The sequence below is a fragment of the Psammomys obesus genome, unplaced genomic scaffold, assembly GCF_907164565.1.
Source record: "Psammomys obesus unplaced genomic scaffold, mPsaObe1.curated_primary_1811, whole genome shotgun sequence".
In the NCBI taxonomy this organism is placed as follows: domain Eukaryota; kingdom Metazoa; phylum Chordata; class Mammalia; order Rodentia; family Muridae; genus Psammomys; species Psammomys obesus.
Genome location: NW_026592118.1, coordinates 20,928,540 through 20,946,293, shown reverse-complemented (window position 1 = coordinate 20,946,293; position 17,754 = coordinate 20,928,540). Strand labels below are relative to the sequence as shown.

Below are 17,754 nucleotides of genomic sequence, written 5' to 3'. Positions count from 1 at the left end.
TTTGAATATTTTAAATTTTCAATTCACTTGTGAAAAGACCATTTTGCTAGGCATTACACAGGTGCATGCCTTCACGGACAGTATTGTATGATTTCCGAAACTCTGCTTAAAGCGATTGGGAAGAAGAGTAGAGGTAGACTAGTTTAAGCTATTACTTCAATAGTGGAAGACCGAGCTTTTAAGGGTTTTATGCTATTTCACAGGAAAAGCAGAAAAACAAAAAGATACTAGGCTTAAATCAAATCTAAGTTCTTTCTTTATTTACCAAGATAGGAAATAAACAAATTCAATCTTTTATAATGGGGATTGCTCACAAATAATGTCACACATATTATTTTTTTCATCATCCCAATGTAAATATTCATTTGCTATTCATGATCTGCTATTAGCTCTTGTTATAATAATCTACGCCTTTCTTTCAGTATACTAGCACTAAATATCCTCTTCACTCAAGCCAGTTTTTAAGGACATTGAGATTAAAAATCTAGGCAGCTGATTATAATTTTACACATGGTATACCAGATTAAAATGTTGTTACTTATTTTAATAAACTAAAAAAATTGATTTCAAAGGTTTCTTTGGCAAAAATAAAGTAAAACCTTTCTATATCAAATGCCACTTTATGAGAAATGTGTATAATTTCTTTAAAATATACTATGAACAAAATGTCAAATACTAATTCATTATGGCATTGTCAGTGTTTGGTTTAAGAACACTAACATTACTATTTCTTCATTCATTTATTCACTCATTTACTCATCAAATATTACTTGTTCAAAGCCAAAAGTCTAAGGATTACTGATGATATAGTTTTAATATAACAAATATTCAAACTAGGCAGTGATCATCTCCATTAGCGATATTGTGATTATGTGCAATGAATCCTCCGGACTTAGTTGTTCTGACGGGGAGAGAAAAGGAAATCCATGAACCAGGTGATACCTGAAGTTGACATGTAGACATACGTTCTATAAGGTAGCGATTATGACGTGTAGTGTGCTTGCTCTTGGAGAAAGATGGTTTAACACACTAAGATTAAGTTGTTTTAAATTACTGTTTATTAATTATTGTCTTTGAAAATAGGACAATGGGGTTTTTGTTTTTTATGTTTTTTAATGAAATTAATGTTTTTCTTTCCATGTTATACTATCCACTGCTAAAAATCTAGGGTGATGTTACATTGTTTAATGTCAATTGAAAGCATAACAACATTTGTCTAAATTAATGGAATAGTCTGAGTTATTATTGGTTGCTTATTCAGTTTAATTACTGTATACATTTTCATAATTTAATATGCTAGTCATTTTACCTACATATTTTAAATTATCTACTTAAAGTGTCCTCTTTAACATTAAATATGCTATCTGGTGTTTTTTTTACATAAACTGAATAAGAATATTTAGCAAATATCAGATCTATTATTTTATACACTAGTTCTACGTGGGTAAGTAGTACTTTATTGGTGGCTGCCTCTCATAGCGTCTTTTACTTGGCAGTTTTCATCTTATAAATCATTGACTTGTATAAGCATTTCTTCCTTGTCTTGTGTTCTGGGGAAGGAATTCTACCATCATTGGAATAAATATACAGTCACTTGGTGGTTTGTAAGGACATCTCATTGCTGTGATGGAGACAGGAAGGTGTCGAGGAAAGGCTAAGCACTTTACAAGACCTGATAGTAGCTACCCTGACTATCCTCCGTTTTCCGTACAATTTCTTTGAGTTTTCATTGTACTAGACTGGAAGTTTTCCAGACTAAGACTCATGAGTTAACATATTTCCTTAAAAAACATACAGGTGTCACTATAGAAAATAATATTTAACCCTTCACTCAGTAGCATGAACACATTCAACTAAGAGACTACTGATGGAACAGGAATATGCTTACAGAGGAAAAAAGATGCTAAATAGTCCAGGTAGCTTGTAACTCATCTACTTAGACCCAGATAAATTCATTGTCAAAGACCGGGTAAGCTCAAAAACTTCACTGAGCAGCCACAGACTGTCAATCCCAAGAAAGAAAAAGTGGGAGCTTGGAAGTAATGCCACAAAAGGAAAGGTAACAGACTGCTAGGCTCCTGTTTTATACCACTCTTCATCTCTGTGTTAAAGAGGTCATCATTACTGACCTTGTTTCCACACACAAAAGCTTAGGGGGTCTACAGAGTGGGTATAGATCAGGAAAGCCCAAGGGTACCCTGTCTGCCAAGCGATGCACATCAGGAGCTTCAAAAGTTGCCAAGTAACTTCTTCCTCCCAAAGTGTGAGCAGGCACTGTCTTTCTTCTCTTCCTTCTTTGCGCATGGCAACACCTCCCACGCGCAAATGACCTTCATAAAGCTCTGTCAGGTGGGAGAGGGTGCTACGTGCCTGCTGCATAATATACAACACGAATATGTGTGTGTTCCTAGGGGTGCGTAGAATCATCTATCCAAAAGTGAAACTCACGAAAACCCCGAAACAAGTCCCCATATCAGTTTCAAGATACCTAAGGGAAAGAAACACCTTTAGATTAAATAATAATAATAATAATGATAAAAGACCATGAGAGTTGGTAGAGCCGTGTGTAAAGTATTCTGCCATGCATGTCGCCTCTAAAGAGATTATCTGGTTACTGACGATTAAATCTAAGGCTAAAAATGGGAGTGTTTTTCCCAGTTTATTTTTAAATGTTTAATAAAAAAAAAAAAAAACTGAAAAAAAAATCCTAAAGGGATTTTGTAATGACAGTGTGCATTACTGGCTAAAGAAATGAAAAGGAAACGCGGGTTGAGGAAGAAAGAGTATTTTGTTGTTGTTTCCACCGGTTCTTTCTATGACTATTATGCACATATGTGAGTTTACATTCGGAGAAAAAGAAAAGTGAGCTTCCCTTGTTGACTGTGGTGTTGGCTCTCCCCACGTCATGCAGCAAAGCCCGCAAACCACCGGCCTGCAGAGAGCGCCGTGTCCACTGGCTCCTCGGGCAGCAGCGTTGGCAGTGGGTATAGCATGGACGGTGAAGGAAGCAGCTGCGTGGCAGGGGAGCCTAATCTACTTCCTATCCCGAGGATGTAAGTGGTTCTTTTCTATAAACAAACCTACAGTTTTAACAGCAGCGTAATTCATTCTTAACGTTCCACAGGAGGAAAACAAGGTAATTATCCAGTTCTGAATCACTGTCGCTGGATGGCTGGACTGCTGATGCCCACGGAAGAATCAGTTGTTCAGGGACGACTGGTTCATTTCAATTAAGATGACTTCGTCCGCACCGCCTGCATTTAAAATAAAAGCTGTTAGCATGCTAACTGAGATAGGCCAGCCCAGAGTTCAGAGAAGCACATGGAGCCTTCATCACACACTAACCAGACACAACACTGGTATTTCACACTCTCACATTTTGATTTTTTTTTTTTTAATCCGGAGAAATTTCACATTTGAAGAATCCATGTCACCATTGACAAATCTGGATAATAATTTAGACTTTTCAGATCTAAAGGTCTTTACAATTAGAATGGAAGATTCTTAAGCCCTGCCCCCGCCACACACCCTAATTCATTCATGGTATATTAAACCTGCTGAAAGAAATTTCACAACTCATATGCAAAATAAAGCAGATTGTGATAGAATGGATTTAGGTAAACTATGTCTGTTCCAGTTTCAGACTAAACTTCTAGACCTTTCATTTTTCTTTCCATGAACTAATCTGTGGGTTTGAAAACATTGCTACATTTAGATCTGTGCCCAGGCCACCACATATATAGGCTAAAGTATGAGGACTTTGAACCATGGCTTTGCGGTTTCTAAAGTTAAAAGGAAGATATTTCATGGCACATGAAAAGAATATAAAAATGACCTTCTATGACTGAGTTGTGTTGGACACAGCTATCCCTGTGAATTTCCCTGTTGTCCCTTGCTGCTTTTGTGCTGCAGGGCACAGTGGAATTGCTGTGACTGAGAACCTCTAAAGGGACAGGCAGAAGTCTGTTCATTTTATCCAGTGGTGTGGTCTTCCCTGGAAATGGAATTTGAAGACTGCTCTCAAAGTGGAATTTATTATTTTCATACAAAATATTGTGAAAATATTCTCTTTGATCCCCACAGTAATTCTAATAGTGAGATACTGTTTCATCTTAAGAAAGAAAAATAACAGGGAAAACAGATTCTTACAGTGAATAATGAAGTTATTTTAATAGCTTTCAAGTTATACTTTTCCAACTTAAAGGAATTCTTATTCTATTACTAGTTCATCTGAGAGATTTTTCTTATGTGAGTTTATCTTTGAAATTCAGATTCAGTAGAAGTGGTTACATTTAATCAGTTCTGTTTATTGGAAATCATTCCTAGAAAGAATCTGCTCTTAATAATATTTCACCTCTTAAAATTTTGCTGGAGTAAATAACAGGAATTTAAGGAAATTCATTACATTTCTTGCTAGGCCATGACTATGATAGGAATTTATAAAGACTGCTACAAAATAATCTAAGAATCTTCTCATCAGCCTGTAACCTTCAGACTATATAATTTAATATCAATGTTAAACTTACACAGGAAAAAGCATCTTACCTCGTCAATGTTTGAATGCCTGAGGTGAAAGATTATCATGTTCCCAATTTGGTTTTTTTTTATTATTATTATTTCATGTTTTTCTGGTTAAACAAATGCTTCTCAAAATTGTGTGGGAGACAATCATTTCACCCAATGGACCCGAAAAGTCACCTTTTAAATCACTACACGATGAACGTAAGAAATAGTATTTGTTTCTTCTCTTAGTGCCCCGTTGTGTCTCACACAATTGTCATTTGATCTAGAGCAAGTGTTCACCAGCTATTCAGTGACTGACCTGGGCATTTAAGATTCAGCCTAAGCTATCTAAGTGTTCTGAGTTGAAGACAGTTTGCTGAGAATGCAGGAAGATTGTCTGTTTCACCCAACCCACAGGTACATTTCCTCTGCACATCATTTAGCTTCACTGTCTCAGTGGGCACCAAGATGTCACACATTCTCCAAGATGGATTTATGGCCCACACATTTTGATGAAGGTTTTAAAGCTAAGCTGGAAGCAGAAAATTTAGGTATCATCATTAAAAAATAAAACTGATGGCTCGGACTAATTTTAATTATTAAAACTAATAAAGTTATAACATTTTTTATAATAGATGTAATACGAAGAAAGTCATTATTTAAGTACTCTGCCATCTGGGAAACACTACAGTGATTCTCATTCCTTCCTGTGTTTTACTTGGTAACAAGATGCATTTTGATTCATTCTCCAAGCACATATACTGCAGCTAAGCCCTACACTTTTCTTTTCTCTAACGGCAGCGGAAGGAGCTGCACTAGTTTATTTAACCCCAGCTAATTTTATCTTAATAAAACAATTAGACAAACGCAAGCACTGTGCATGGCTGCACAGGTGATATAGCCCTAGGTAGACAATTGCCTCATATATGCGCAACCCTGGGCTCAGTCTTTGGTACAACAAAATTAAATAAATAAAAATGAAGATCTATATGCTTTTTGCTTTTTTTTAGATTTTTTAAAAATATATATAGAGTATTGTGCCTGTATTCATGCCTGCAGGCCAGAGTGTACCAGACCTCATTATAGATGGTTATGAGCCACCATGTGGATGCTGGGAAAAGAACTGGGAAGAACAGGCAGTGCTCTTAACATCTGAGCCGTCTCTCCAGTCCCCTTTATATGTTTTTTAAACAGGGCTATGACTTCATATGAAGACAGTCTACATACACATATAGTTCATGTACAATATGCATGCATGAATATATACACGCATGCATACATACAAATATTAAGAATCATATAATCTGCATGCATGAAATCTCCTGCACATAATCACTAAATAGAATTTTGACCTAAAATTGTTACAGTGGAACAACAAAATGGCTTTGAAGATAAATAATTTCTAAATTTTCATCTGTTTCTATTTTGGCTTTTGTTTTATTATTTTTCGTTTAGTTGGTTGTTTTTCAAGGGTTTCTCTGTGTAGCCTTGGCTGACCTGAAGCTTCCTTTGAAGACTAAGCTGACCCTGAACTCATAGAGATCTTCCTGCCTCTGCCTCTCGAGTGCTGCTAGCCCGGCCATGTTTCTTTGTTTGTTGTTCTGTTTTGTTTTTGGTTTTGTTTTGAAATTTTACATACAGAAACATCTCAGCTTCTTTTCTGGAATAGAGTGAGGAGAGGAATTTTTAAAAGCAATTTTTGAAAAGAAATGAGACTATTATAGTTACAAATTTAGTGGATTCAGCAAATCACAACATTTTGTGGAAATAAGAACTGTCAGAAAACATTTCTATATCAGAATTACAATCTAGAAGACTAAGTATTGAGGCATTCTTTGATTCATGCTTCCTTTTATCAGGTTTGAGTTTTATTTTGTCATGTGATGAAAGAATTTTTAAAAGCAACTCAAAAACCTACTGTATGTGGTGAAACTTTTCCTCTGATAGAGGCAACAAGAAGTAACCTACAGCCTTTTGGCTGTTACCCAGCCAGCATTCTAATACCACAGTTTTTAAAGTACTGTCAAATCTTTATCTAGCTGGCTTGATCAAATCTTTGAGTCAGAAACTAAAAGTCAGAGACAGATTCAAAAGTCAAAATTTCTAATCTATTTGTTAATACTATATACTTATTATTAAATATTTATTTACTCAGGCACTAAGCTCAACTTTCATAAGGCTGTCCCACTGCCCTCTTTTAAAAGAAGAATCAGTCCTTTCACTTAGATTCCACATAGCAAGAGAAACAAAACCAAAAGCAAAGAACAAAAAGTGTGATGTAATAGCAGTTCATTTAACACACATGAAAATACAGAAAGAACCTAAAAGGTTCATGAAATAGGATGAAAAGTCTATGTTATTAAAATATATTAAGGTGTAGGGTTTTTTATTTTTTTATTTTTTCAAGTGTCACAAGAGTGCATCTGTTGATACACTGTGTCATGTTTGCTGTATAGTATCATACTAGAAGTTAGTTATCTGTAACTAAAATCCTATTAACCAGCCTTCGCTATGTCCCTCCCACTTACTCTCCCAGCCTCATAAACGTGAAATGGGTATTTCTAGATTCTAAATATTACTACATTTACCTTTTGGTGCTTGGCTTATTTATTTTTAATTTTATTTTGTTTATATACTTATTCATTACAATTTATTCACTTTGTATCCCCACTGTGGCCCTATCCCCTAGTCTCCTCCCAGTCCCACCCACCTTCCCTCTTCTCCCCCTATGCCCTTTCCCTAGTTCCCTGATAGGGGAGGTCCTTATCCCCTTCTATCTGACCCTAGCTTATCAGGTTTCATTAAGGCTGGCTGCATCATCTTCCTCTGTGGCCTAGCAAGCTGCACCCACCAGAGGGAGGTGATCTAAGAGTCCACCACTGAGTTCATGTCAGAGAAAGCCCCTGTACCCCTTACTAGGAAACCCACTTGGAAACTGAGTAGCCAATGGGCTTCCTTTGAACCGCGGGTCTATGTCCTCTCGATGCAGAGTCCTTAGTTGTAGTATCAGTATTGGCAGCCCCACCCCGACCCCGGCCCAGATATTTTGGCTCTGTTTTTTTTTTTTTTTTTTTCCTTGTGGAGTTCCTGTACCCTTCAGTTCTTTCTATCTCCTTCTTCTTCCATACGGATTCTGCCCAAAGCTTGGCTATGAGTCTCAGCATCTCCTTCAATATCCTGGTGGGTAGAGTCTTTCAGAGGCCCTCTGTGGAAGGCTCCTGTCCTGTTCCTTGTCTTCTCCTACTTCCAATGTCTATCCTGTTTGCCCTTCTGAATGAGGATTAAGCATCTTCCCTAGGGTCTTCCTTGTTATTTACCTTCTTGAGGGCTTATTTCACTTAACTCACTGCATTCTAATTATTGGAAGTGACAGGATTCCATTCTTTCTATAAGTAAATAGTGCCCTCTGCTGTACATCTAGCACATTTTTATGCATTCATCAGAGTTATTTACTGACCTAACAGTGGGTTTGACACTGATATTTATTTATTGTAACCAAATGTTTCAACAAACATTGAAGTACAGATATCTAAAAAATACTGGGTTTTTTTTTTTTTGGTATGTATATTCTCTTGTAGCCTTGTGAGGTCAACATAGTAGTTTGATTTTTAATCTTTATCAGGTGAGAAAGTCTTTTTTCAGTATTAACTTGAGGATTTTTGTTGTGTTGTTATATTTTTTATAGTGTTTATGACAGAAAAAGCCATGTCATCTCCAAAAGATAGCATTTTATAGAATTTCTTTCCATCCTCTGACTCATATAGTCTTTTCACCTCCCTTAAGGTGTGTGAAACAGACTAAACAGACATTTAGGGTTAAGAAGTCCTTAGTCTCAGTACTACATGTAGTTATGAGTCTCTGCGTTGACCATGGCACATTAATAGAATTTACCTTTAATTTTTTTATGAAAGTCCATACTTTCCATAGTCCCAAAATGGCTATCGTGACTGAAATTCCCGAAACAGTATATATGACTTTTGTCTGCTCTACACTCTTGCCAGAATTTGTTTGATGTGTCAAAGCATTTCTTCTAGGGTAATGTAATATCTCACTGCTGTTCTTATTTGTTACCTGGTGGTTAGTGATGTTGAATTTTTTCATATATCTCCTGACCATTTGTTTTCATTGAAGAAATATCTTTTTAAGACACAGTATTATTTCCATGTGTTACTTAGTTCACTATTTACTTTCTCACTAAAGAACCTATGACACTTCATTATTATAAAGATATAGCTCTTACTTAAGTTAAAAATTAAAAGCAAGGGTAAATGTTTAAAAATATGGGTATGTTTGACCAGACTAAGCTGAGCTATTATATATATATATATATATATATATATATATATATATATATATATGTATGTATGTACAAATATACATGAATCATGTGGTCTCCTTTTAATGTGTGCATTTTTAAAAGTTATCTGAGTGTTGAAAGATTTTTTAAAATGGGAGAAATCTAAAAAAATTATGAGTTCCATTTTTTATAAATGAGTTTATAAATAGAATGTGTTGATTTCTGTGATATTATGTATAAACTGACGAGGAATATTAATGAAGTTCCCATTCTAAAATTAATGTGGTATAGCATAATTAACTACTTGGTATATTTGCCATACAAATTATCTACAGTTGACTCTGAATACATAATGTCATTTTATTGCTTCAAGCTTAATCCCATTTGTATTAAGAGGCTCATAACTAAAGATGCCATTTTTTTTTTTCTTTTAAACAGAGGAAAGATGGGACAGAATGGACAGGACCCTGTGAAGCAGCCAGGAATGGGAGCATCAGACACAGAGGGTAAGTGACACTGACATTGAATTATGCAGAATCTACGTGTTACACTGTAAACTCACCTAGGTATAAATGACAAAAGTGTCAGATGGTAAATCATGATCTAATATGTAAGAATAACTTCATGTTTAGTAACTGCTTGTCCAGTTTCCTCAATTTTATTTAAATATTCAGTACTTTGGGTTACTGAAGCTTGAAAGAGGGTCGTGAGGATGATAAGGAAAAGATGCAAAAAAAAAAAAAAGATAAATGGAATAAAAATAGAGGACACAGGATTCAGCCCATACATTGACAGCCAGACGAAATCTTACAGAGATCCAAAAACATACATTGGTACAAAAGTCTTCAACAAAATGGTGCTGGAAAATATTATTTGCATAGGAAAAAATGAAGCTAAATCTCTCTCACCTTGCACAAAAACAGAATCAAAGTTCATCAAAAGCCTCAATATGGGACCAGAAATTCTGTAACTGTAAGACAGTGTTAAGGTATAGGCCTAGGTAAAGACTTCTGGTGAAAAGGACTCCAAAAACCCAGGAAATAATAACAAGAATTGACGAGTAAGACTGAATGAAATTTAAGCACGTTGTATATCACAAAGGATCAAAAATATGGCATAATCAATGCCTATGATAATAAAATTTAAATAACTAAATATAATGCATCCTGACCAGAGTTTCCCCTCCCTCCACTCCTTGCAGTTCATCCGACACACACCCCCCCCCCCCCCACCTCCAGATCCACTCCTTCTCCACTTCCCTTCAGAAAAGAGGAGGCTTCCCAGGGATATCCACGAACACAGAAGAACAAGTTACAACACAACAAGGCACAAACTTTCGTGTCAAGGCTAAACACGGCAACCCATAAAGAGGAGAATGGTCCAAGAGCAGACAAAAGAGTCAGAGACACACCTACTCCCACAAGAAAGCGTACATTTTAAAGTTTTGCGTTGGTGTTGTCTTTAAATTATTGAAAACACGTTTGAAGTGAAGGGAAGGTATTTTTTAAGTGTATGTCATAGATTTTGACCATTCTTGGCATTCCATAGCCATTCCTCTCCTCTCCCCTTCCCTACCCCTTTCCCATTGACACTAATCACCTTCCTTCCCACAGTTTCTCTTCAGCTGCTTTAATGGTGTGTGTATATGTGTGTGTGTGTGCCCACACACACACATGCATGTTTATTTCTAAAACGTTATAATTCACTAATGAAAGAAAATACAATATTTGTGTTTAGGTGTCTGTTTAGGTTGTGTTTGGGTGTCCAATGTGACAATTTTCAGTTGTGAATACCATATTTATTCATGTATTAGCCTTATGTTAGGTACCCAGGGAAATTATTTACTTGACTATTTTCATTAGTACTCCTATAAACATGGACTCTGTGATATGTTGGCTCTAGACCTCTTCGTACGTTGTATACCTACCTGGATTATGTGCTAGTTCTACTCTTAGTTTTCTAGAACCCCCATACTGCTTTCATAGTGGCTTAACTGATTGATATCATCAACAACAATGTATAAGCATTGCCTACTGTCCTGTATCCTGCCCAACTTTAGCTGTAGTTTGTTTGCTCAATGGCACTCATTCTGACTGTGGTGATAGGAAACTCAATGTAGTTTTTTGTTACATTTCCCTGATGGCTAAAGATGTTGGATATTTTTATATGTTTATTGGTAATTTTTAATTCATCATTTGATGACTATATGTTTCTTTCATTATAGCATTTACTAATTTATTAAGTTATTTTTTTATTAAGGTCTAATATCAATTATGCTTTATAAATTGTCCTTCCCAGCCATGCGGGGTGTCACATGCCTTTAATCCTAGCACGCAGGGAGGCAGAGGCAGGCGGATTGCTGTGAGTTTGAGGACAGGCTGGTCTACAAAGTGAGTCCAGAACAGCCAAGGCTACACAGAGAAACCTGTCTCAAAAAAACTGAAAAAAAAATAATAAAAATAATAAATAAATAATCTTTTTCAATCATTTTCATCCTTCTAAATATTTTAAACCACTCAAAGCACATTTTTAATGTATTACTTCGTTTAATTCTACAAATTATCTCTGAAATAAATAACATATATTGGTATTATGTTAAAGGGTACCAAATCACAATATGCACGAAATGCTAAGTGAACTGATCCTACGGTATGACAACAAATATCATTCTATTAAAAGAAAAAAAAAGGAGTGATTAAGGAATGGTGTCATGAGAGCACTAGAGGATATGAGTGGACCTCATTCAATTCTGACCTGTTGTGGGAGATGGGAAGGTATTGCTCTGTCTTCCAACATCTCACTTGGTAAATTCTGGGATTAAATGATAGTTTCCACATGGTATTAGAAGGTGCCACGTTTCCATGGTTTTCCCGTAAGATTTCTTTGACTGATTCAAAATCTGTTCCACCTGTTGCCATGTTCCCCAAAGTCCCATTCACTCCTTGGTCCTGTTACACACACACACTCACACACCGCACACCGCACATGCACGCACAGACTCATCATTTCTCTCATATGCATTACTTCCAAATCCATTACCCTGATTACGAAGTATACAAGTTATTTGGAAATCACACTCAGCTAGACATTTATGTCCCACCAGAAAAATAGAAAGTACTCTATTTTCTTAAAGTAGAATATGTATACAGTTGTGTAGTGTTCTAGTTGGCGGGGGCGGGGGGGCTAAGTGAACCTAGAAGAGCAGGGCCCAAAATTGGGAGGCATAAAGTCTCACACAACATACAACTTTATCCAGAGTGTCAGACAATTTATACTCTGAGAGTCAAGAAGAGTCACCTGAATAAAATGTTTAATCACAAGGACAAGCTGCATGTGGCAAAACATGCTTTCCACACAGGCTCATGAATATCGACAGCTAGAGTAGGCTCGCTCCTCTCCACCACACCTGGGAGGAACACAGAAACACATTCCAAGAACAACTCCCTTTTGACAAAACGGAGGCCACGAGACTCTTGTTCTGTTTTCTTGCAGTTTTCTCGCAAGCACTCAGAATTGCCCTCGCACGACTCCATTCTTGAACTGTGTTCCTACATGCAGCTATATAAACGAATATGTGAATATTACATATACATATGAATAGAAATCAGTGACTTTTAATTTCCTCACTCTTCTAGAATTCAAGTATTGAAAAGAAGCCCAGTTCATGTATAATGTTAGCTTCTTAATGTCACCTTTCTCTTAACCTTAATGCTTATAAGTACATCGATTCTGTGCAAATGTCAGCAGTGGAGACTGTCGAGGAGAGACTGCTCATCCCACACTGCTTGCTTCCTCTCAGACCCACACAAAACAGGGACTGCTTCTTTTTATTTTAACTTGTGAGCCAATCTGTCTTTGCTTTGGTGAACTGACCCTGATCACCAGGGAGTCTCAGATTAGCTATAGAACGGAGGGTCGAACTGAGGTGAGAACAGGGAATCTGTAATGCTGTGTGGTCATTTATAGTTATGTCCCCTTTGGGGCTAGCAGGACTTTAGACAAGTGTCGTTGGTCTTAGGTAAGACTGGCCTTCAAAATAAGAAAATTTCTAATTTTCACAGTTCTATGAAACGAAGCTGCAGCAGACACATAAAAGAGAGCTTACATGAGGAGAAATCCACAATAATATTAAACACGTAGAAACAATCAAATTGGGTGGGATATATGGAAAAGGGGGAAAATTATCAAGTGTATTTCTTCTCAGCAAATGGGAAGCAACGCCAGTCCAGCATGACAGAGTGTGTATGCACAGAAATATGAAGTCACCATTGCTGTGCCTGAGGAGTATGAAGGACCAGGACTCACGCTGTTTCCTCTGTGAGGCGCAGAGAATTGCCTTTGCTTCCTTCTGTTGTCAGGCAACATAAACAGCCAGTTCAATGGAAAAAAAAAACAAACAAACAAAACAAAGTCAACCTAATTTGGTTTTAGACAAAGGTCCTGGTTTCCAGACGGTGTTTTTACCTCTTTCTTAAGGAGTTAAGATTAATCATTAGGTACCAGAAAAACTGTCAGTTCATTAAAAAATAGCACATTCAGTATATACAAAGAACTAAAGAAGCTGAAAAGCAGCAAACCAAGTAATCCAATCAAAAAATGGGGAAGAGAGCTAAACAGAAAATTCTCAACAGAGGAATATCGATTGGCAGAGAAACACTTAAAGAAATGCTCAACCTCATTAGCCATCAGGGAAATGTAAATAAAAACGACCCTGAGATTTCACCTCACACCCGTCAGAATGGCCAAGATGAAAAACTCAAGCGACAACACATGCTGGAGAGGTTGTGGAGAAAGGGGAACCCTTCTCCACTGCTGGTGGAATGTAAACTGGTACAACCACTCTGGAAATCTATCTGGCGCTTTCTCAGACAATTAGGAATAGTGCTTCCTCAAGACCCAGCTATACCACTGCTAGGTATATACCCAAACTTTGCTCAAGTACACAAAAAGGATACTTGCTCAACCATGTTTATAGCAGCTTTATTTGTAATAGCCAGAACCTGGAAACAACCCAGATATCCATCAACGGAGGAACTGATACATAAATTGTGGTATTTTTACACAATGGAATACTACTCAGCAATCAAAAAGGAGGAAATCATGAAATTTGCAGGCAAATGGTGGGATCTAGAAAAGATCATTCTGAGTGAAATATCCCAGAAGGAGAAAGGCAAACACGGTATATACTCACTTATATAGACCTATAAGATATGATAAACATAATGAAATCTATACACCTAAAAAAGATAATCAAGAGAGCAGACATGGGGTAAGATGATCATTTAGAAAGACAGATGGGATGTGCATTGAACGTATGACAGGAGTCTACTGAACGTATCTGAAAGACTCTAACTAGCAGTGTTTTCAAAGCAGATACAAACACTCATAACCAAATCTTTGGCAGAGTACAGGGAATCATATGAAAGAAGGGGAGTTAATATGATGGGGAAAGGATAGGAGCTCCACAAGGACCAAATATATCTGGGCACAGGGTCTTTTCTGAGACTGACATTCAACCAAGGACCATGTATGGATAAAACCTAGAACCTCTGCTCGGATGTAGCCTGTGGTAGCTCAGTAACCAATTGGTTTCCCATAGTAAGGGGAACAAGGACTATTTCTAACAGGATCTTAAGGGCAGGCTCTTTGAACTCCTCACCCCCCAAGGGAGGAGCAGTCCTGTTAGGCCACAGAGGAGAGCTTTGCAGCCAGTCCTGAAGATACCTGATAAAACAGGATCAGATGAATGGGGAGGAGGTCCCCCCCTATCAGTGGACTTGGAAAGGGGCACGGTGGAGATGAGGGAAGGAGGGTGGGATTGGGAGGAAATGAGGGAGTGGGATACAGCTGGGATACAGAGTTAATAAAATGAAACTGATAAGAAAAAAATAAAGAGATATGGAGAGAGTGGGCAGCCTTCTCTTGTCCCTGATTTCAGTGGGATTAATTTAAGTTTCTCTCCATTGAGTTTGATGTTGGCTGTAGGCTTGCTGTATATTGCCTTTATTATGTATAAGTATGTGCCTTGTATCCCTGATCTCTCCAAGACTTTAAACATGAATGGGTGTTGGACTTTGTCAAATGCTTTTTTGGCATCCAAGGAGATGATCATGTGGTTTTTCTCCTTCAGTTTGTTTATGTGGTGGATTACATTGATGGATTTCCATATGTTGAACCACCCTTGCATGCCTGGGATGAAGCCTACTTCGTCATGGTGGATGATATCTTTGATGTGTTCTTGGATTCGGTTTGCAAGTATTTTATTGAGTATTTTTGCATCAATGTTCATAAGAGAGATAGGTCTGAAGTTCTCTTTTATTGTTGGGTCCTTGTGTGGTTTGGGTATGAGGGTGACTGTCACTTCATAGAATGAGTTTGGTAGTGTTCCTTCTGTTTCTATTTTGTGGAATGGTTTGAGGAGAATTGGTATTAGCACTTCTTTGAAGGTCTGGTAGAATTCTGCACTGAAACCATCGGGCCCAGGGCTTTTCTTGGAGGGAAGACTGTTAATGACTGCTTCAATTTCCTTGGGGGATATAGGGTTATTCAGTCTTTCTACCTGATCTTGACATAATGTTGGTAGATGGAATCTATCAAAAAAAAATGTCCATTTCGTTTAGATTTTCAATTTTTGTGGCATATAGGCTTTTGTAGTATGACCTAATGATTGTTTGGATTTCTTCAGTGTCTGTAGTTATGTCCCTCTTTTCATTTCTGATTTTGTTGATTTGGATAGCTTCTCTCTGCTTTTTAGTTAGTTTGGCTAAGGGTTTGTCTATCTTGTTGATTTTCTCAAAGAACCAGCTTCTGAGTGAAGTATCCCAGAAGGAGAAAGACAAACATGGACCTAAAAGATATGATAAACATAATGAAATCTATACACCTAAAGAAGATAATCAAGAAAGTGGACATGGGGTATGATGATCAATCCTCATTTAGAAAGACAAATGGGATATGCATTGAAGGTATGACAGGAGTCTACTGCAGAAGGCATCTGAAAGACTCTACCTAGCAGTGTATCAAAGTAGATACTAAGACTCATAACCAAACCCTCAGCAGAGTGCAGGGAATCATACGAAAGAAGGGGAGTTTGATGTGGAAAGGATAGGAACTCCACAAGGACCAAACATATCTGGGCACAGGGTCTTTTCTGAGATGGACACTCAACCAAGGACCATAAGAGGATAAAACCTAGAACCTCTGCTCAGATGTGACCCGTGATAGCTCAGTAATCAATTGGTTTCCCATAGTAAGGGGAACAAGGACTATTTCTAACAGGAACTCAATGACTGGCACTTTGACCTCCCCACCTCCCAAGGGAGGAGCAGTACTGTTAGACCACAGAGGAGGACTTTGCAGCCAGTCCTGAAAATACCTGACAAAACGTAGTCATATGAAAGGGGAGGAGGTCCTCCCCTATCAGTGGACTTGGAAAGGGGCAGGGAGGAGATGAGGGAGAGAGGGTGGGACTGGGGAGGGAAGGAGGGATACAGCTGGGATACAGGATTAACAAAATGTAACTAATGAGAAAAATAAAACTTAAAAAAATAAATAAAAAATAAAAAAAGAAAAAAGAAAATAAAATAAAATAGCACATTCGTACAGTCTTCTACTCCATCTTGAATATTTAGCACTGCTCATTTAAGGTTTTATTGAGCACCTGAGTCCATTACAAAGAAAGCTCATCTATGAAGATGTGACATAGCATTATATATGTGTGTGTGTATATATATATATAAATTATACAAATATACCAAACTCTGTCTTATGTTTGGGGTCCTCATTTACAGATGATTTTACGTATAGAATTTTTATTTCTACATAAAATGCAATTATTTACAAAGCAAAAAAAAAAAAAAAACTCCTGTAAAGATGCTGAGGTATTTTGATACCAAGGACTTCTGTGATTGTTATACATAAAAGCACATAGCACACCATGTGTTAATGCTACAAAGGGAGGGGAGAGGGGGTATAGGACAAGATATAAAACAATTATCTTACTGCAAATTTAGGCAGAGATAATATAAACCTCTGAATATCACGGTAATCTTTTTTCTTGTGGCCTTTTAACATCTCTTTTCTATAGATATATATTTTGTGTACACTCCTAACTGTGGATAGTATATTGATCTATTCCAGGTGAAAAAAAAATACATTTAACAAAACCCAAAATGAAAAAGTGTAAGACAAAAGTTACTCCCTCTAACAAGCAGATAAAAGTCTAGGAACAAGGATTTGAGTTCTCTATCTTTTTTCAAGATAAACAAAAATACATTAAAAATCACTTTCTCCAACTGTTTCCTCTCTTAAATAGGAAAAAAAAACAGATGTGTTAAGTAATATACATCTGTTAAGTAGATTGGACTACATAAAAGTTGTATGTATAGAACTTATTTAATGTCCTCTATTTTCCTTTAATTCTGTATTTCTCTTTTATTGAAAACAGGCTTATTTTCATAAAGTATATTCTGATTATGGCTCCCCTCCACCAATTCCTCCTAGTTCCTCCCTCTCCCCTTCCATACAGAACCACGCTCCTTCCTTCTCTCATTAGAAATCAAACACACATCTAAGGCATAACATAAGATAAAACAAAATCAAAGTATAATAGGACAAACCAAACAGAAGAAAAAGAGTCAAAGAAAGAGCAGGAGAAACGTGTAGATGCAGAGACACGCACATTCACACACACACAGGAATACCATAAAAACACAAAACCAGAAGCCACAATATATAGCAAAGATCTGTAAGGTTGGAAAAAATAAACCCGAGACGAAGATGCCATTGTAAATTTGTCTTGTATTGGCCATACACTACTGAGCACGAGGCCTTCCTTTAACAGTGGTTTGTTTCATCTAATTAGATTATTTAAATGTAGCTATCAAGCAGTAAAAATAGATAGATAGATAGATAGATAGATAGATAGATAGATAGATAGATAGATAGATAGATAG

The 17,754-nt window shown here is 37.0% G+C and overlaps 1 protein-coding gene across 2 annotated transcripts in view; it reads left to right on the top strand.

Annotated features, from left to right (window-relative positions):
• Positions 1-17,754, top strand: part of Pclo (piccolo presynaptic cytomatrix protein) — a 335,738-nt gene that overhangs the window by 294,993 nt on the left and 22,991 nt on the right. For both annotated transcript variants that reach the window (XM_055612550.1, XM_055612549.1), the window contains exons 21-22: positions 2,912-3,053; positions 9,239-9,306. In XM_055612550.1, the coding sequence (XP_055468525.1) occupies positions 2,912-3,053; positions 9,239-9,306 (210 nt within the window). The remainder of the gene's footprint in view (positions 1-2,911; positions 3,054-9,238; positions 9,307-17,754) is intronic.